Genomic DNA, 21760 nt, shown 5'->3' with positions numbered 1-21760 from the left:
GGACCTTCTAAAATATAAATGTCTCATTTCATCCATTGCATAATATTTCTTACTGTTACTCACGGTGCCATATATTACAGTACATATTGCTTGGGTTTGGTTTAGTACTTCAGTAAACTCACAGCCATCAGAAAACAGCCTTGTACAAGGCATTACAGTAGTTGTTATGGACTTACTGATAATCTTTTTTCCTACAGGACTTTATTTTAAAATACCTCAGCACTGGATTTTAAGGGATAAGGAAGTCAGGTGCTGAGCTCAGCTAGAGACGGCAGCCAAAACCAAGCACCTCTCAAAGGCAGGATCTTGCAGGTTAGAGAAATAACAGCTGCCAGATCTGGCAGCCTCTGGATCACAGGGTCAGACAGCTTTACGTGAGATCAGAGTGCAGAGGGAGCCAGGATGGAGTGGCTGTGCCCCCCAGGACTGCAAGATCCTCTTGAGGGGCAGCAGGCAGAGGAGCAGCTCATATTCTGGCTATACTAACCTCAAAGAAAGTACTGCACACATGGAAGTAAACACTCAACAAGCACAGAAATCAGCTTTTATTTGGAAGCATGCAGGGCAAGGCTTCATGCATCTCTATGAGGAGAGAGAGGCCATCAGCTGAGCAAAAGCATAACAATTTTTTAAGCAGTAGAAAAATGAGATACGTACACTCCACGAAATTGTTCGTCATGTGATCTGAAAATTAACAATGGAAAAAAAAACAGGGAAAAGGTTAAGTAGATCCATATCGGTAAAACAATTCCATATTTTTAAACTCATAGAAATATGTGACCTCATGGAGACAGGGCAGTTTCATCCTTACTTCCCTTATGTTTTTGCCATGAATTAGAGCAGGGATATTTCTGCTCAGTAATGGTTCTCCCTAACTCAGTTCAGAGAAAAGTGTCACTGATACCATAAACCAGTAGGAAATAAAGCTGATGGCTGACCTAAGCAAGAATCTTAAAAATACAATACCACCACCCATGCATTTACACTAAAACTAGGTCAGTCCATTCAGCAAGAGGGTAAGAAGGTACAGGCCTCTGTGAGGAACTTACATAGACAAGGGATGGAATTAAAACCTTTAGAGAAATTATGTTTGTCATATCCTTGCTTTGCACACAATGTCAGGTACTAGCTTTCCATCACATACATACAGCAGGGTATTCTGCCACCGTTATTATAAATATGCAAGCAAATGGGGGCACTCATGTCATGAGAGCAGCTGCATTACTGGCTTCGTATTCATTACTGAGGCACTCAAACTTCACTCATCTGGGGGAAAGTGTAGCCACCTGGGTCTAAGGTCACACCATAAAAACATGATTTTACTTGCTATAAACCATCTTCTTCTCCAGGGAAACCCAGGGAATAAAGAAGGAGGATATTTAATATTCTTGTTTCTGAACTTCAGCATAAAAGAAAGAGTATTTATGAAAAAAAAATAAAAACAGCATAGCATTTTAATCACTCCTCTTTCTTTCTTCTCCACAAACATTATAGTCAGCTGTTTGCCATCTTCTCCTTGAGACAGAGCTTTTTTTAATGGCAGCCCATATACATCCACAGAAGAGGATTGCAGGAACAGCTGCTAGGGCCTAACAATTCTTGTATTTTTAAAATGAATAAAATTTAGAGTCTTAGCCTATGCCTGGAAAGCTGTTCTCTTAAACTGTAGCTCTTTGTGTATTAATTATTGTTGTACTGTGCTGGACCTGGGAAGTGCACAGTGACTTGACTCCAAGGGAGTCATGGGCATGCACTGAAGGTTCTCTGGAGAGAGTCAAGGACAGCAACATCAATTGTCAAACCTTCTAGGGAAAGGAGTCCCTACCCATGGCAAGGGGGCTAGAACTAGATTACCTTTAAGACCCCTTCCAACCCAAAAAGCTGTGATTCTATAATAAATCGCCAAAACAGAAAATCTGGAAGAACTAGGGTTGTCCAGTAGGGAGGAAAAAAAGGCTGTGGGGTGTTGTAAGAGTCTTCAGTTACAGAACTAATTTGTAATTACAAATTAAAGATTTGTAATTTGTAATTTTTTGTCCATAGTTACAAACGGTGAGGATTAAAGAGAATCCCTGTGTGCTAGAAGGTAAGGGGAAGATAGGGGAGAATAAGTCAGTAAATACCTTTAGGGTCATCAGGAATGACAATGGGAGGAGCAATGTCTGGGAGTTCCTCTTCTCCTGGCTGGAGCCCCCTGGCCCGAAGGTGACTGATATCCAGGAAATCTGGCATGTCAATGGAAACATCTACAAGAGCAGAGAAATGGGCTAAGCTTCTGCAGCCAGAAAAACAACCTTATGGTGCAATCTACCCCTTCAGAGAGGGAACTCTGGTACTCAAGGTACAGGAGCAGCCAGGAGTCTTCTTCTGAAAAAGCTCTGAGAAATTTGGAATGCCAAAGCACAATTTAAATAGTTCAGATTACAGAACTGTGTTTTAACTCCACAGACCTGATGGATTGGTTAAATTTGTTGTAAAAGGGAAAAAGATTCAATTAGGATCTTCACAGTATAAACTTAAGACTTGAGTCAGGTCCTCACTATAGTGTGCACATGTTATTCAATATCTGGGAGAGAAAAGTAAATAAAACAAGCACGTACCAAGCTTTTTGGGTATCCAGTCAAGGCCAAAGGTGAATTTCTTTATCTGCACCACTAAGTACTCAGGAAAGGAAGCAAAACGGGAAGTTCTGGGAAGGACAAGAAACACAATTCACTGAAATCAGGCAACAGAATCCCCAGCAGCACAGATCCCAGTACCTCACGCACACTGAGATGAGCTACTGCTGCTTGATACCAAGGATCCAAGCCTACAAGCATTCGAAGTTCAAGCTCTCAACAACCAGACTGCATCACTTCTTGGAGTCTGACCATTGAGAACAATTCATTTCCTGCTCAGTTCATCATTACAAGTCTTGCAAGACTTGATCTGCACATCACACTGATGAGCCCCAACACTAATGTGATGCCAGAGCTCACTGTGCATTTGTGTGTTTCCCCTTACACCATGTCCAGGTAGCAAGATAAGCACAGAGCACAGTTTTTAACAGGCAGCCAGACACACACTTACTTAACTCCTGCAGATTTTGCTTGAAGGGCACTGCTCCAGAAATCCTCTACGTTGCTTGGTTCAGAAAAGGCCTGCAGACAAGCACTAAATGGGATCTTGGCACGGACCAGCTCTGGCAGAGGTCTCCTTGCAGCTTCTGCTTCTCGCCTCTTCAGTTCATAGGCAATTAATTCATCTGAGAAATACACACAACACTAGAAGCTAATGAACATTGACATGGTTATGTGTTCCTCATCAGGCTTATTTTTGCAAGTTTTAGAAATGCAAAAACCTACTTAGCAATAAAAGTTTTACATACTTTGAACTAGACATCAAATCTTTCTGTCTGCATTGGGGTCAGGGACTACACTTACAGCCACGTCTCTAAGGTTCTGTTCATGGTGAAAACACAGAACTGGAAATACCAGGACACAGGCAATGAAAACTTTGCCATGACAGCCAAAATCCTGTGTGAACAGTAATGCCACACACACACTTTATCAGAGCTCAATCTGAGTTGGAAAGTTATTGTTGTCTATCTGTGTCATCTGACTTTTTAGACAGGCCAGGATTATGTATGATCTAGAAAAAGTCTTGACACGGTAAGCTGAGCAGTGCCATATGGTAAATCCACAAACTAATCTGTCTCCTGAGTCATTACCTGGAAATAACATGTTCTTTTATAAGCAACAGAGTCATCACTGAAACTGATGAACAAAGAATGAAAAGTTCTCCTAAACTTTGTGTCCAGTGCAAGGAGTTCTAGGCTAGGTAAAAAGTAGGTAGAATTCTCTGCCTTGTGGTATTTCATAGGATCTCATCAAACAATCAAAATAGATCCTGGTTTTAAAATATTTTACATGTTCAGATTATGTAGGAAATCAGAGGCACATCTCTCTTCATGTTCCTGTCATACATTTATTATCTTATTCTCTTCACCACTGACTGCAGATGCAACCACAACTTGCAGTGCCTTCCTCCTGCTCTCAAGTGTCCAAGCCTCCTTGGCCATTTTCTCCTTTAAAAACAAGGCTGCTTTTCACAGGCATGAGAAAAAACCACTCCTGCTTATTATATCAACATCCAACACTTCATCCTCCTTCTCTCCTCCCCTAAAGCCCAGAACATCCAAATTTTAGATTTATAGATTACAAACTACCTTATGCTCCTATTCTCTGTTACCATATTAGATCTTAGATAATGCTGCTAAAGAACAGAAAGCAGATTTGGGTTTTTGATTTTTCTTTGTGAGTGTGTGTTTTTAAAAGCTATTAATTAGCTGGTAAGTTCAGTTCATTTTTATAATGAAGATGCTTTTACAAACTGCTTCATGTCCAGGATGAAGGAGATTCAGCGCTGGTGGGGATCTCTGGGCACAGTGTGGCACATCCCTGGGTGAGCAGAGCAGTTTGCCCCTTTACCTTTGTTTGTTGCTGCCTCCATGGCCACAGGGAGCTGCATGATGTAGTCCACCCTCTCCGTGTAGCGCACCTTCCTGGACTGGCAGCACTGCGTGCGCTCCTCCACCAGGAACCGGAACACATCGCTGGGGTTCTCCGAACCCACGGGGTTCCTCTGAAAGGAACAGCACACCAAAACACTTCTGGGGCTGTTGCAACACTGGGTGCTGAGAATTTCAGACTTTCTGTGCTGACAGACACTGATCCCCAAGAGAACACTGCATTTGACCTGAAGCCGTAGGGAAAGCTTCCAAATTGAATGACAGAACTGAGATTATGAGTGTGTGGTTTGGACAGAAGTGTGTAATATCACTAAGCAGAAACCCTAGAGTATAAGGTTCTAGAATGTAGTAATATATATAAAGCAAAATGATAGTTTTATAGCAGAAGGTAGTCCTTCTTCTCTACCTTCTTCTTCACCTTCTTCTTCATAGATTAAAGTAGTATTGTGTAATTAGATAAAAAAGGAGGAGCACAAGTAGTTACTAACTTAAAAGTAAAAATAATTGAGGTGTCATTTCTTAATTAGACAGCTTACCCTTAAAAGCCTTGTAGAGAAAAAGATATAACTTCATTTTTGCCTTGTTAGAGAGAAGTACTGTAAAATTCATAACTTGTAAGACTATAATATAGATAAGGACTAATAAACATCTAAGTCCAGACAAGATATACCATCTCATGATTTAATCCCAATCTTAGCAGAGATAAGAAGCAAAAGAATCTACATGTGGTGATCACTAAAATGACCAGAAAACCCAAAGGCTGCTGTTAATTTTAAGGCAAGCACAAAGACACTGATCAGGCAGCTCAGCTCACGAACTGGATTGCGTGCAGAGCTCTGGCCCCTACAGAGAAAACCAACAAAATCCACAATTTCTGCACTCACAGCAGCATCTTTCTACACACAGAACTTGCAGGGCATGTTCCTGAGAACATACAACATCCTGACTGAGTCAAGGTGAATAGAAGGTAGGAAGGTGGCATGTTACAGTAAAGACAGAAAGCTCAGATAAATAACATGGAGCATCCTCTCAGCAAATAGAATTGCTCCTACCACTCTGAATATGCACTGAAACAGAACAAGCAACTTGTAGTTCATTATCCAGATGGGAATGTCATGCAAATAATATACCTCCTCTTTGCTGTTCATGTTAATGCCTGTTATCAGACAAGAAACAGAAAAGTCTCTTCTAACCACCCTATAATCAGTACAGGCAAGTAGGGATGTGGAACATCATGCATACAAATGTGAGTAACTTCATCCAGAGACTGAACACATGAATAAATAGACTTGATTCTTGGGGAAAATGGGAAAACGAGGGAGGAAGGGTAGACAAGAAATGCTTTACATCAAAACTGCATGTATTTGTAAATTCCTTTTCAGAAAGACAGCATTAAAATTCACAGTATGATTCCTTTACACACAGCACTGAGCTGGAGCTTGGTGGAAGTAAAGCTTTATACAGAAATATTCCACTGACAAACAGCCACTCTGCTTTCAGCAGGGGAATCCTTTCTCCCATGATTCAATAACATACAGCTGGGATTTGTAAAACAGCTGGACAGGGTAATTAATTTGCTCCCAACAATTATATGAAATTGGAACAATAACAATAATAATCATAATACCCAATTCATTGATATTCCATGGCACACTTCAATATGGTAAACAGGAACAGCAATTTAAAAGGTCACATATGTTTATGAATCTTATAGCCTGTACAGTCAAGCTTGACCTCTTTATATTTGTTAGCAGCACTACTGGCCCTGTTCATGGTCATGCAAGAATCTGAAGTAAAGAAGAGGAAGCATTAAGGAAGCAAATGTTTCTAAAACAAAATACATTGTAATTAGTCCCACCTCCTACATATCTAAGGCTAAAAATAATATAACTAAAATACGAGCCACTCATGTAACAGTTTTGCCTTTATTGTCTAATATAACCAGAAAAAGAAGAAGCAATTCAAGTTTTCTCACCTCTACTAGATTTATAAGATGTAGGAAAAATTCCTGTGCATCTTGTTGTCTATTAGAGGAAAACTCTGGGTGGCCTTTACTTATAAAAGCCTTGAACATTCGAGGAGATATTCCATTGTGTTGAGGCTAAATGAAAGAGAGAAAAAACATTTAAAAAGGGATTTTTATTCAATCATGAACCAAATATTTCAAAGTTACTCCACTAAATGTATCCATGGTCTATTTCTGGCACTGGAGGAATGATAGCTTCCATTTCACCTATTTTTCCATTTTAATAAAAATGGGAAGGGTCCTGAAACAAGATTTGGGGGGATTTAGAATATGTTTTATGGCTTAGTTCCTGCAAAACTCACTTTACCTGTCCTTTGGCATTTGGCGTTTTAAAGAGATAACTGGAGGTTTTCAAAGGTTAGTAGTTTTCAGAAAGGCTGAAAGCCTACACTGTTATGTAACATTTGATATTGCTTTCAGAACCCTGTGCCAGAGCATTGAAGCACTTTGGTGTATCAGCTGGCAGCTTTCCTCAGGACAAAACCTTTCCAGAGAGCTGTGCAGAACCAAGCAGAGAACATCTAATGTGTGCAGCATGCATTCCCAGGTGAGTTGTTAAGAGCAGACATGAATTTGCAGGTGCTGGTCATGTTGAAAAACCATAACTTACTGCCTTTGGCCATTCAGTTACATCAGGAGCAAACTGCCCTAGATTAGAAAATCTCTGGCTTCCAAGACAGTCCTGGTTTTGACTTTCTAATCCTTTGTACCACTTTAAGAACCTCTCCAACCACGCCAGATCCTCAAGACAACACTGGCTGTTATGCCTTTCAAGAAACATTTTTGAAGGGGTCAGAATCTATTACTCAGATTTGCTCTCACCATCCATGAAACCAAATAATTTTCTGGACAATCCAAGCAAAAGTATAACCTTTAGGAGCTCTCAGAGGCTGTTAAAAACTCAGCCAATTTCATTCCTTACTACATTTGCACTGTCATAGGAATATAAAAATAGAAAAAGCAGCATGCAATGAAGGCTGTATAAAATATTGGAAGAGAAATTTTTTTCTTTGCTTTACCAGGGTGCAGTATTCCTAGACCCACTGAAATCAGAAGCAGATTCTCATTTTTAAATGTTTTTTTTCAATTCTTGGCAGTGCACCACCAACCACATCAGGCCAAGATGATCCTTAAAGGCTCCCATCAAGAGACAGAGTCTCTGTATTGCTTGGACAGAGAGATGTTCTGGGGATTTCTGCATCCTGGGTAATGCATTGCTTCAGTGTCCTCAACTGCCTTTCATCAAAACTAGGACTGGGAAGAGAAGTGCACAAAGCAGCTCCCATTGCAACATCCCAGGCTTCTTCCTATGCCAGAAGCAGGAATGTGGCACACTGCTGTATAACGCTGTATAATGCAGTGAGTTTGGAATCAAGCCGTGTTTCCACCTATACACTTTGTACCCAGCCACTTGAGCAGGAAGAGGAGCATGCCATGTGTGACAGACTGCAAAAAAAAGGATTGAATCTTGCAATCTCACCTCAAGGACAATAAAAGGGGAAAAAAAAAAAAAAAAAAAAAAAACCCAGAAGAAATGTTAAAGCTCAAAGCAGAAAATCAAGCCCTGGCTGATGACCCTTTAGGCATTCAGCCTCTTTTTAATCCTAAAGTGGGTCCAAGGAAAATGCTGCCATTTCCAGGCCAAACTTCTGTGGTGAAAAATTTCAACTCCACAGCACCACGAATATTTACTGAATACCTGGCATACTTTCCCCATCAACAATTGCAAAACAGTTTAGCTAAATATAGATTGTGCTGGACCACTGCAGATCTCATATGAATGTTTTTACAAGCAACAACTCCCCAAAACTCTGGATGCATTCCAAAGGCTCAGAAAGATTGAGAACTTCTTTGCATGTAGAAGAGGAAAAAAAAGTAAAGGAATAAAAGTTAAATGAATAATTGATATTATAGACACAAAGCAGAAGCACTTAAAAACATTTAAGGCCTAAAATGCTAAGCAAACAAAAGAAAAAGAAGCATCCTCAACCTGAAAAAAAACCCACAGATTTGTATTCCAAGAGTGAAGGAATAGAGAAAATATCTATATCTGACATTTTCTGTAAATAAATCATCAATACAACAAGCAAAAAAAGCTGCAAAAGCTGTTTCATATCCTAATATATGCTCTGAATTGCTTGATAAGGATGCTTCATGCATGTAACTTCAGCTTCATTAAACTGAACTAATGAACACAAATGCTTTCAAATGTCAGTAGATGCCTAGTACAACCTGACAGAGTTTTATCCCATCTGTCATTAAAGAGGTCTCAATATCTCATCTAACAGTGGCTGCTGAGCTAAACATGGAGATGCAGCTTTATTCCAAGGATTCAGATCCCTGAACTTCCCGCACAGTATTTTCCAGTCACATTCCTGTTTAGGAAAGCAGGTCAGTCAGTACCCATAGCTCAATGTATGGTGTTTGCTGAAATCTGTCCCACTATTGCTTTGCCCCAGTGCTGATGAGCCTTGAACTTTATTTAATGGGAACAAGTAGGATTCATTTGCTGTTCCAAAACAATGAACTGCCACTGTACAAAGCAATTACTTGGGAGACACACAACTTCCAGGTTGTGCAAACTACTCTGTACCAGATGCTCTGTCTGTCCAAAATCTTAATGGCATTCTGATTTCAGGAGAAATTCCTACGCCAATAATTGACAGATGAAGGTAGAGGAAAATATTTGTTTGCGGCAATCACCACCATCCATCTGTGGCAGAAGCATGCATTACTCCTGCGGCTCTGCATGGCCCCTCCATCTCCAAAGCCCCCAGCACCACCTAATCTTGCACTACCTTCTCCTGAAATCAAGTGGACTATTGTCAGACACTTCCTGGAAATAATTATTCAGCTCTTTATACTTTCAGTAATTTAAAGAGGGTTCAGAAGTTTGCTTCCAGGACTCTCTGCATAACATTGTTGTTGTTGTTGTTCCTCAGAGAAGATAAACATTGGTTGCGAGTTGTGGGAACATTTGCACTCACCACTGGAGCAGCAGTGCACTTTATCAGCAGCACCAGTGCTTGCTTTGATGCACTGCACAAATAGTGCCTGACTAATTTATCCCTGACTTAGTAATCTTCACATTCCACCTTGCTAAGCATCCCATCCACGCTGAACCCACAGGAGTTCCTCAATGCCCAGCACCTGTTCCCTTTTCTCAGGATATCACTTTTACCTAGTTACCAGTGGCTGTACAAACTCAGGCAAATACCTTGTGTTCTTCTTTCATCACCTGCTCAATGAGCTCAGATTTCATGGGTGGCTTAGAGTATTGGCCTGAAAGAAGGCCATGTCCCAGTTTAGCCCTGTAAGGAAGAAAGTGGAGGGGTGGAAACAAACATGTGAGAAAACCATAAAACATTTACTTCAAGCAAAAAAAAATTAAGTTTACTTTTTTGACTCCTTGATGAACCATCATGACCATCACCGGAACTAAGTGGTCAAATCTCAATCTCCCTGTGCCACATTTCACTTCTGAGCCCATAAAAAGGTGTTCTTTTGCTCTGCCATTAAATCATCTAGATTCTATTTAACCCGACCAAGTAAATAACTGAGAAATGTCACTTACATCTGAGTATTGAAATCTTGTGTTGGATCAAGAGGGGAGTAGTCAAATATTCGTGGAAGGTTTCCCACATACCTGGGCAGCAAGAACAAAGCAGAAACATTCAAATATTGCAGCTTAATGATTCAATCAATCCCCAGTGAGTGCTTCTGTCATGCAACAATAATAGTAAAAAAATTAAGAAATGGACATTGATATTTTACTTGGAAGCTTCTAGCTATAAAGAATATGGCTGTGCTGTTCATCTGGAATTTACATTCTATTCCTTAATCTTGCAAAAGCTGCAAGATGGTGTTGGTCAAAACCACAGAGCTGAGTTAAGAGCCAGTGTACTTTTTGCTCCCAACCAACGTAACCAAGTAAATTCAAGATTTGTATCAGGACAAAAATATGTAAAAAGAACATCTCTATTGAGTTTCACAAGAGAAGCAATTCTGATAACACTGAGGGAAACATTGCTCTAGCCAGCCTGTTGGAAAGTGAAGCATTCAGCAGCACTCTCTGAACACTGGCTGCCCATGAGCACAAGAAAAACCAGGCTGGGTAGGTATGGGCACGGTGCTGGTCCCTCTCTCATCAATAATCTCCACTATTTTGATGATACTAAGTCTTCCAGGTAACTCCCATGATTATGCTGTGGAAAATTATCTTCTTTAATAAACTCCATTTTGATATTTTTCAACAGCAGAGATAGAAGAGCTGGCACTTAATGAATCTACAGACTGTACTCCATATGGGTAAGAAAATAAACACAAGTTTTCTCTCAGAAGGTAATTTCTAACATGAAAACCCAGGAGGTTTTCTAGAATCTAAAAGCTTCACTTCCAGCACACACACTAGTGCTGATTTGGAAGGAAAGGGCACTCTGAATTTTAGTTCAAACTAAGGACTGTCCTTTATAAAAAGGCTTCTCTCCTTAGAGTGAAGTGTTCAGCTTTGATCAGTCAGGAATACTTAATATTTTTCTGTTGTGCTTTTCTCCTTTTACTCTTTTAATTGTTCAGTGGAAGAATACACTATTCTTGTCATTATTATTTTTTTAATTTTAATTAAAATGTGCCTCTGATAGCTTCTCCCTTAGCCAGACCCGCATGCTACAGATGCAATGTTTTTCACTAGCATGGATCAATATCAACGTGTTTGTGCCATTTTTTGGCACAAATCACACAGAATGACTCCTGGCACAGGCCAGTACAAACCCCCTAATGTGATACTGATGATACCCAGGTAAGCAGAGATATGTGCATCTGTATATAAAAAACAGAGACTGAGACATCAAATTTCCAAGGTGGCAAATGATTTCCCACCACTGAAGTTGAGACAGTTTGTTTTTCTTTTAAAGGCAGATTGGATTTTGTGTTCCAGCCTTTTCCAGAACAGACCAAAACAATCACTAAATCCTTCAAGCAGCCACTGAACTGACTGAAAGAGACCTGCTTGCAGACAAGACAAAAATTAAACCACCATTTTTCTTAGAAAAACAATGAATTGATGAATGCAGCAGCTAGTGACAAGAAGTAGTTTGGAGCTACTTACGCTCGCTGGAACTCTGGGATGCTGAAAATGGCTTGCATGACAGCATTGAGGTAGCAGCTATTCCCCAGGTTCTTCATGCCAGTGTATCCTGGGCCATACATGGGCTTGAGTTTCACACCAGCTTCCTGAATCACTTCCCATTCTGAGACTCTTGGCTTTATGTCATTATCTCTTAGCCCATTCTCTGTCTGAAAGCAACAAGATTTTCATTTTAGTCTCTTTAACTTCTGCCATAATTATGCTGCTGCCACCAACTTTGTGAGCTATACTCCAAGAAATGAAGAGCCAAATCAATGGGCAAGGGGAGGTAAATCCTGCATGAAGGGGAAGATGAGGGTCAGAAAGCCAGCAGTTTGTTCCTCCAATACACCCTCAGCTCTTTAGCACAGCCACTGGCACTGAGTGCTCCCAGGCATGACCTCAGTCCCAGCTGGGAGCTTCACTTCTCTCAGGCCTGTGACCTCAAGCCTCAGCATCAAACACTGCACATTTTCAGGTTTCCTCTTCCATTTGTAATGGTCAGGAATAGCTGCTGCTGTAGAAGCTGCTCGTAACAAACCAACCACATGAAAAGCTGCAGATCCAAGAACTCTTCCCTTCTTTCAAATGGTAAAAGCCAATAATTTGTGACACTGAAGTTTCTCCCCTTTACACTCAGCCTTCAGCCTGTAGGTGCAGGTCACCATAGTGTCATTTACTGCTGGCACTGCTCTGTCACTTCTCAAAGAATTGCACAGACCCAAGACCAGAGGTGAAACCTTTGCAACAGCTAAGACTAGGTTTTCAAGGCTCCTGAGTAAAGCAGGCTTTTCAGAATGATTTGGATAAAAGAAACCTTTTATTCGTGATCCTGGCAAGGACATTAGTATATCAAAAACATTATTAGTATAATGAAAACTTTTGAAAACACAGTTTAACTCTTCTCTATCATTTCAATTAATATCATTTTCTCACCACTTGGACAACGAAATACACTTAACCAGTAGCAGGTTTTTTCCTTTTTAACATTTTCATGTTCTCCAGGTAATGATACTAGGTTATATGCTTGGGTTAAAAAAATAAAACCAAAAAACAACAAACCAAATCAAACAAAAAACAAATACAACCACAAAAACCACACCTGACTTTATAAGCATATCCTATTCTGATTTCCTACACCATTTAAAGAGAACTGGAATCAACATCCACTAAGATACGAGTTATTAAAAGTACTTCTTTACCAATACAGACACACACAGAGAATCTTTTTTTCCCCAGTGCCCTCCTAGCATGTCACACCTTTGACCATGCTGTTTTCTAGACTTGAGAGAATGTATTTTTTTTCATTTTCTAATGTATTTATTGACAAAACCTAAACTGAAATTTACATAAATAACTTTCAGCCACTTTTTAACTTATCCATTGCTTAGCTTCTTTTTGCTTATGAATTGTATCTGTTTACACACTCAATAGGCTTTCCTTCACTCACTGTAATTAAATGTTCCAGACATTCTTCTCTAATTCAATGAGGTTTTTCATCTTGAAGACAAAGGATACATCACACAGAAAAAGTGAAAAATGCAAACTAAAGACCACAAGGTAACTCTTTCAGAAGGGAATTTCTGGATTTGAGAGCAATGATTTACTCAGAACTCTGACAGTAGCCCCAGAAATTAGCTGGCTGAACTTTACAAAACTGAATACTGTCATAACAGTCTGAAGGAATCACAAATAATAATAAGATAATAAGATACAGGTGTTATTCTTCTCCAGTTTCTCTCCCACCCCCAAGTGAACAAAGAAGTGAACAACAAGCTAAATAAAAGATGGATTTCCTACCACTTGCATCTGCAGCATATCAATTCCAAAGTGTGCCAAGTGTTTTGCTATATGTGGATCTAAAACCGGCTCCTCTTCGTCAAAGGAATAGACATCTGCAAAAGCAGAGAGAAACCAGTGAGCCCCAGTATCAAATGTTATCCCTTCTCTTTGTTTACCAACACTGATGCAAAATGCCTTGTTCATATTCTCCAAGTTTGGTTCTGGCCAGCAGAGAAGTGCACAGACAAACACATAGCTCAGTAAATATCTTAACACAATCACCTCAAGCACTTTCCTCAAAAGAAATCATATGCCTCCACAGTATTAAACTAAAAACATTTATAGGGATCATAGTATTTCCTCTCCCCAAATGAAGCAATTTGTAGGGAAAGCAAGGAACAGGGCATGCAAAGCCAGCCCACATTCTGAGATTATGAATTTTTGTAGAGCTACTAGATACAGACAGATCCATTAAAGCTGTGAGTATATCACACCAACTCACTACTGGCAATAGTATTTTAATTTTTAGTACAGTTTAAGAAATCCACTTTTGCCCTTTTCACATGGAGATGCAGGAAGAACAGAGAAATTCCTTATTAGAATAAAGAGGGGTTTTTTTGGACTACACACCACTGGATTGGACTTCCAAGATTAATCTAACCTTGTGGTTAGGGAGAAAGGCTGATTTTCTGAGTAAGGTGTCTTGCTTTGTTGTATGGGAGATTTAGATTTCAGTTCTCTATGATAGGCCCTTACAGCCTTAATTAAAAGCTCATAAACATTCTGGCAGGGCAAAGTTCTGATTGTGAAGGGAAGCAGAATGTCTAATGATGATATTTTCAATATGAAACCAAGTTTAATAAATCCAAAAGAAGGACAAAAATATTGAGAGTAAAAACATTCTTTTTCAGAGTTTACCTATTAAGTCCTATAATGACACTGAGTTCAGAGCAGGTTTCATCTACATGAACAAATAACAATAAAGGTGTAGGCATCATACAAGGCTAGAAGTCTTAAGAGATGCACTTGTAAGACTTGAACAGGCTTTGCATCTTTTCTCTGATCAGGTCTCTACCTCTGTAGTCAAGGAGGTGTCTCCTCATACCAAAATCCAGAAGCCCTGTGCCAGCCTCCCTGCATTTCCCTCAGGCACATTTCCTCCATGCCCAGCAGTTTCTCACAGTGACTTTGCTCCATAAAACCAGACCTACCCTGACAGAGAAAAAGCTTAACCAGGAGAAAGGAAGAGAAGCAAACTCAGGAGGAGACAGCAGGAGCACAGATGAAGGCTGTTCACAGCACAAATATCACTTCTGGAAGGTCCTTAGCCCTCAAGGCATTCTCCTTGAGGTCTGCTAGTACCAAACCCACACTGAAATGATAGACTGAAGGTTAGCCAAGAACTCAAACACTAACTTTTAACATTGACCAGCCCTATGGAAAACCTCTCTGAGCAGGGAGCTGTGCTTTGAGCTGTGCTGCCAGCTGCTGATCAGCCAGCAGATGCCCCACCAACACTGGTGCCCATGACCTTTGTGGCATGTGCATGGCTGTAGCTGCCCATCTGCTGGAATTCCACTGTGTGGTAGTAAATGCACCCAGAAGACATGACTGTTCATCCACACACATGGCATCACAACGTTCCCATAGCATTCTGGTGAGGTCACAGCACAGCCAGATGATCCCAAAAACTTCAAATCCCTCATGGAGTGAGATTACACAGCAACAGAGCTTGGGTGACTGCTTTCAGTGTGGAAGCTTTGATATGGTTTTCCCTCTGCTCTGGCAACTGCAGAGAGCAAATCACCTGGGACTACTGGCCCAGAGCAGCAGGAGTGGAGCACAAGACTAATACTGTGCTCAAGCCCAGCTCGTGCCTTACTTCAGTACTTTCTGCTGTGTAGCTTAAATTATGGGTCCACTTGTTTCAAAAAATCAAAGACAGAGGATAAAAGCTGCCAAACACAGGTGGGCAATGCTGTCATACAGACTCTGGTAGATGAGGAGTGTAGAGAAGTCAGCAAATGTGACATGCAAGAACCTGGTGTCATTAGAGTAAGAAAGGGGGAAAAGGAGGAGTTTGGGGGGGGGACCCACCAAAATAAATCTGAGACAGGCAACACAGAATATTATTAAACAGAGAAAAAATCACACAATATGCTGAGTTGGAAGGGACCCATCAGTATCATCCAGTCCAACTCCTGGCCCTGTGCAGGACGCACAAATAATCCACCCATGGGCCTGAGAGTGTTGCCCAAATACATCTTGAACTCAGGCTTGGTGCTGTAACCAGTTCCCTGCAGAGATTTTTCCAGTATCCAACCATCCCCTGGGTGGAAAACTTTTTCCTGATAATAGTCTTTATGATTCATATTATTTTAAGAAAATAAGAATGTCAGTGCTACTTGACTTCATTTTCTTCCACAGCTCAAGATTTACACCTGTTCTGACTGTGCAGATATCTCTCCTTCCTACTTAGATGGTAACACTGTCCCTAAAGAAAGAAGTGGCTCAGGATCCCCAGAAAAGTATCTGATCAGCATCCACAAAGCAGCTCCTTCAAGCGCCGATCACAAGGGGTTTCTCACTGACACTGCCCAATTCCATGCCCCAATCTATTCCAAACAAACAACCTCACAGTGAGTGGAAATAAAATCCAGTGGCACTACCAAGAGAGGCAGCAGGTAGCACAGCCTGCCCAGTGCTCAGCCTACTGAGGCAAACAACTCTTCTGACTCCCTGGTGTGTCCTGTCCAAGGTGCAAGAGTGGAGGAGAAGCTTGGTTCAGTCTCTGCCCTGATCCCAGATGTGTCTGCTGACAGAGTGCTACAGATGGGGCTAACACCTCAGGAACCTTTCACAGTGTACACAGCACAGATTTCTCAGGGCAAGACAAAAAGCTCTCATCTGTGTACATACAGGGTGAATGTCAGTGGAACACTGGCACCACCTCCTTCTCCTTCCTACTGCTGTGAAAAAGAAATAAATTATGTCAGGACAGGGACCAGTGCTTATTACTCCTGTACCATCACCTCTTCACCTTTAACCCAGGGAAGCAGAAAACAGACAGATTTTGTGTCACCATCAGCCAGAGAGCCTCTTTCCTGAAGCTCATCTATCACCCAGCCCCATCGAGGGGTTATGAGTACTACAGAAATATAGATCATAGACAGAATAATTACTGAGAAGGAACAAGGAAGGTTGGGGGAGGGAAGACTTTTCTATAGGGAAACCAAGTAAACATCATCCAGAAGAGCAAAGGTCTGTGGAGAACAGCTGGTGCCTCTCATTCAGAGGGAAGGATGACAGCCTGTCCTTTGTTATCCCAAAGGCCACATACGAGAGGAAGCAGCTGATCAGTGGGAGGCACAAGGACAGAAGCCATAAGGAAACAAGTATTGCTGCTAAAGATGGGAAAGAAAATAAAAAATTCTGTAAAAAAAAAACTACAGAATATCCTGTTTGTTTTGTAGATACAGTTGAAAGCTACAGCTGGGCAAATCCTAAACACCTTCAATAACTGAGTGATTTGGATAGAAATCATCCAAGGCCAGGCTCATGCAAGGAGATAACATTCCATCTGGGAGAAAAAAAAAATGGTTTTTACTCAGTGTTTCTGTGGCACAGCTGGTTGAATCTGACTACAGTTGCCTTTCCTCAACACCGAATAGAACTTAGAAAAGCTCTCAACTGATGCTTGCTTAAAAAAAGGGCTGCTCTAAACAGCAATTTTTCATCTCTGTAGTCATAAACACTAAAGCCAAAATATAATCATGCTATGTGTTCTTCCATTTTTACTTCTCCATGCAGCTGCAACAAAAGATCTCTTTCCTTATGACTTTTTCAGCTCCTCATGTTTTTATTCCATCTAATCCTCACACATCATAATCCCCTCCGCAGCAACACTGCAGAACATCACACTTGGAGAATATGCAAACAAGGATACAGCTACAGCTTTTTTCCCCTCTCAAGATCATCACAGATTTTACAAACGAGCATCACATCAGCCCCATGAAGATCAGTGTTCATTCAATTGTTTCAGCAACATTTTGTTTAACAAGGAAAAAGAGGAGCTTCCACTATGATTTAAAAAATCCATACATGCTGTTACAAACAGACTTTTAAATTTTAAAAGCTCATTACCCTGCTGTTGTTTCTTTGTTCCAAAAATATAAACCATTTGTCCTAGGACATGTAGCAGAACTAAAGAATATTGTTTCTCCAGAGTCTGTTGTTTCAGACTAATGCCATTCTTATGTTATAAGACTAGCATTATGCAAATACTACAAAAATATTTACAGAAAATATGAAATGAGCAGATAAAACAGGTATGGGCTTTCTCAGAATGGAGTGTGTGTCACTCCTCTCAACCCTGACCAACATTCACACACTCACAGAGTTCCACACTGTCAAACACTTGCACAAACCCAGCTGGTAACAGACACGCAGTCAGCCCCATGCACAGGAGGTACCTCAGGTCAGAACACGCCCCGTGGCTGACCTGCTCCATCAGGAGTGATGGTTCCCAGCTTCACTGCCAGGGGGTAGCCTGTCTCCCTGTAGTGCTCCATGGCGTGCCCGTTGCCCCCGCTGCCGTCGAAGAACCACTTCCCACAGAGCACGGAGCCGTCCGTCAGGTTCAGCCACAGGTTCTCCCGCAGGTCACACCTGGAGCATTTCCAACCACTGCCAGACACAACAGGGAGAAACAGCAGCAATACGTGAGGCAGGAGCCAGCTCTGTATCTCCCATGATGGCAAGTGAAACCAACCCACCTGCCCAGCCCAGAGTCACACAAGGGAGCCAAGGGCTGAGTTCCTGCCTTTAGTTCAGATACCCTGGGACTGAATTAGAGAGCCTACAATGAACAAACCTTGTTGCCCTCACCTGGGGGGAATTCTAACACCATTGTCTAACTGTACAAGTGTTTTAGCATGTTTAGATGCCTGCAGCTCTTCTTCCCAGGAGTCAGGTTCCTGCTTCCTGTAGGGTGATTTTGCACTGAGCAGTGCATCACAAGCTATCGTCACCTGGAAGACAAATGGATGTCAGTCAAAGCCTGACACGACTCAGTGACTGGACAGAACCTGGCATTCAGCCTATTGCTAACCACATACAGAACTGCTTATCAGTAAGACTATTTATATACTCAAATATGCATCTAATCTTTTAGACTGTCGTCATTATTTTAGCAGGAGAGTAAGCATGTGCGCTATGTCAGTTTTCCTAGGACAAGCTGGCACCATAATAAGGGAAGAAATACAGGAGATAGAAGGAAGTCCAAGAAAACGGCAAAGATCACTTTTTTTAATGACTGAGACTCTATTATAGCTGGTAAAGAATAATCTTTATGTTCAAACAAGCACTGCACATAAGAAAACAAGGCACCACCTTGACAAAAACAGAAACAGGACCATTCCTACGACCACTTCCATACACTCACTGACCAGTGCTGGTAGCTCTTCTATGTTGGGTAATGAGATTTCATAGTGATCAGGAAAGATGACAAGTTTTGCTTCATCCTCATATTCAAAGTCATCACTGTTGAGATCACTGCTTATCTCCAGATCTGGAAAACAAGATGGGCAGTGTTAGGAAACTGTCCCAGGATCAAGGTTCCAAAACTGTGACAGGGGTACCACTATAAACACTGCTTGCCTGGCATCAGCCAGTGATTTCTCTGGCTAGAAATATTTGTGAAACCCTGATCTAAACTGAAATCTAACCATCCTTCAAGAGAATGTTCTGAGGACCAAAATCTCCACTTAATGCCATCCCCAGTCACAGATACATTTAGTATGGCCTCTCTGCAAGCAGTGCACTGTTGCAGACATTGCACTCTGCAAAGCAGCAAACAAAATTCTGCTCCTTTTGGACAAAATCAGGATGCCATACTGCTGTGTCTTTTACCCAGAATCGTGAAATGCTATAAAGCATGGAGACCAGGTCACACTGCACAGGCCCAAATTGCAGAGGACAAATAAAAAGAGCACCCAATATTTTCCAGATCACAGACAAACGTGTTGTGGCTCCCATCCATCTTGGACCTGTGGCCTTTCCATGAAGATGTCCATGGCTGGAAGTATTCCTGTGTCTCATCCATAGTCTCAAATAGCTACAGCAAGTACAGTAACACCAACAATATCCCCCTCTTGCTAACTCCATTCTCAATCATGGTAACTATCTGTTTAAAAAGCACTCATTAGCTACTAAAGCCTTGCTTTGAAGATCAAGCCTTCCACAGTGTTTGCGTACATTTTCCTTCCAGTGTAAGAATGACTTCTTTTCTTATCTTTTCTTAAATATGAGCCTTGATCAAGCAACATCAGCCAAAATGTCTGCCCAGAAATATGTGGACCCAGAGAGAAGCAGGAGGGTATATCAGGAATTAAATGGCTAGTGTTTGTGTCTCTAGCTCCATATAAAAATATAATTATTAATTAATTATCACATAGTGACAAGACTGAGTAAAACCTTGTTCTGTTCTTCCTAGGATGAATGAAAAATGGAAAACCAAACATGCACATTACAGAAATTTTGCAAGATTCAACTGCGATAATTGCCCAGGCAAGGATGGGATTTTCTGGATCCTTCTCCCATCTGGACACAGAGGATCCACTGTATTCTGATGTACCAGTCACTGACAGAACAAGGTTCAACCAAAAAAAGAGATGTGTGAGCAGTATCCAAAGTTGGCTCTCAATTCCCACCCCAGTACAAGCAGATGCTTAATGAGTCACTCGATCCTAAACGAGCATTGGCAGCAACCACTGCACCCTGGCAATGCCTGAAATCTCAAATGTATGTTTGGGACAGAGGTGAGGATGACAGAAGCCAGATTCAGAAAACTCAGCTCTCTATTTACCCAGAGAGCATAACAGACTGAGCAACCCAAATGATAAAACAAGTACCAAAATATATTTTAACTTGACCTGGAAAGAACAGCTCTTGAGAGGAACATCAACTCTTGGCTCACCTGCTGCACCAGCCAGCCCTGAGGTGACAACACCCACTGTCAGTGACTTCCAGCAACATGAACTCTCTCTCACCAGCAGCCAAAAAAAGCCCTTTTTCATCAGCTTAACATCAACACAAAAGCAAGAAAGTTTTCTCACACTGAAAGCATGACATTTTTAGAGAACGTATTAATTAACTACTAATTCCCCAAATCACACCATTTCCGTAATGATCCCTCACTTTACTCCAGGCTTTTTTCTCAGTTTTTATTTCAGTCCTGTGTTTGATACAGGAGTGAATCTCCACAGCTGCAGTTTTTAACAGCTCTTCTGCTCTGTGGAACAAAGAAACTGAGGGTCTCCAGGCTGATGGTGCACACAGCAACACATCTCAGGGGATTTTCACTTAATGCCAGAAATTTGGTGGTGGCCAGCACAACAAAGCCAAAAGTACTGACCACCTCCTAAACAGGAGAGAGGTTCCTCAGAGAGGATAAAAGCTCAGGTTTGGAGGCAGGGGAAGCTCTTGCAGGGCTGTGGTCACACAGTGCCTCAGCCACCAGAGGGAACCTGGCACCAGCTCACAGCTCTGGGCTCTGGGAACGTGTGTGACACCCGCTGATCTTCACTGCCTTGTGCTCTGGACATTAACTTAAAGCACCTGCAAGACCCTTATAGAAAGAGCAATGCCATGGTGTTCTGTGTTCAAAATTCAGACACACACTGCAGGTCATCTCCCCAGGCAGACAGCAGCCAAACAGCAGAGACTGCAGTGCTGCCGGCCTGACCTGCATCTGAACCAATGATCCAGGGATGAAAGACAGGGGATCCTATTAGCAATCATCTGCTGGCATCTAAGGACTTCACATGCTTAGGAGCACCAGCCTCCTGTGTGCAATGGGCAGGGAAGGGAATTTCCTTTTTATTGCTCAAACTTCATGCCATTCATACCAGCAGAAAAGCAGAAAACAGTGTCCCACCAGCATGGAACTCTTTCTGCCTGACACACCGATATGGCAGCACCCACTTGTTATTTTAAAGGAGACACAAAGCTTCCTAACAGTCCTGGGAAACACCATGAGGATTTAAAATTCCCCTTTTGAAGGTGACCAACTAAAACTGGTACACTTCCACCCAACATCTACTCCCTCTGGCTAGGAATTGAAAGACACTGCCTTATCACTCTGAAGACAGTTTCTCAGACTGTCCAGACCCAGTACATAAGAGTGGAATGGAATTCTAGGGTCACAGACTGAAATCCCTCCATACAGAGCAGGTGACCATATAAATGAATCCCTTTTTGGGACATTCAGAGGGACCCCTTAATGATGTCACCTGAAAACATCCAGATCACCCTTAGA

At 41.5% G+C, this 21760-nt stretch overlaps 1 protein-coding gene across 1 annotated transcript in view; it reads right to left on the bottom strand.

Moving 5' to 3' along the window:
* The window catches only part of USP13 (ubiquitin specific peptidase 13), a 50608-nt gene that overhangs the window by 8271 nt on the left and 20577 nt on the right, over window positions 1-21760 (bottom strand). Inside the window, exons 4-16 of the mRNA XM_041467603.1 lie at window positions 18891-19012; window positions 18331-18473; window positions 17945-18129; window positions 13462-13556; window positions 11644-11831; window positions 10111-10182; window positions 9754-9847; window positions 6486-6611; window positions 4470-4623; window positions 3070-3244; window positions 2601-2689; window positions 2124-2246; window positions 658-684 (exon numbers count right to left, since the gene is read on the bottom strand). Coding sequence (XP_041323537.1) covers window positions 658-684; window positions 2124-2246; window positions 2601-2689; window positions 3070-3244; window positions 4470-4623; window positions 6486-6611; window positions 9754-9847; window positions 10111-10182; window positions 11644-11831; window positions 13462-13556; window positions 17945-18129; window positions 18331-18473; window positions 18891-19012 — 1593 coding nt within the window. The remainder of the gene's footprint in view (window positions 1-657; window positions 685-2123; window positions 2247-2600; window positions 2690-3069; window positions 3245-4469; window positions 4624-6485; window positions 6612-9753; window positions 9848-10110; window positions 10183-11643; window positions 11832-13461; window positions 13557-17944; window positions 18130-18330; window positions 18474-18890; window positions 19013-21760) is intronic.

This window comes from Pyrgilauda ruficollis, unplaced genomic scaffold, assembly GCF_017590135.1.
Source record: "Pyrgilauda ruficollis isolate IOZ18807 unplaced genomic scaffold, ASM1759013v1 scaffold21, whole genome shotgun sequence".
Taxonomy (NCBI): Eukaryota; Metazoa; Chordata; class Aves; order Passeriformes; family Passeridae; genus Pyrgilauda; species Pyrgilauda ruficollis.
This window is presented reverse-complemented; position numbering and strand designations above follow the sequence as displayed.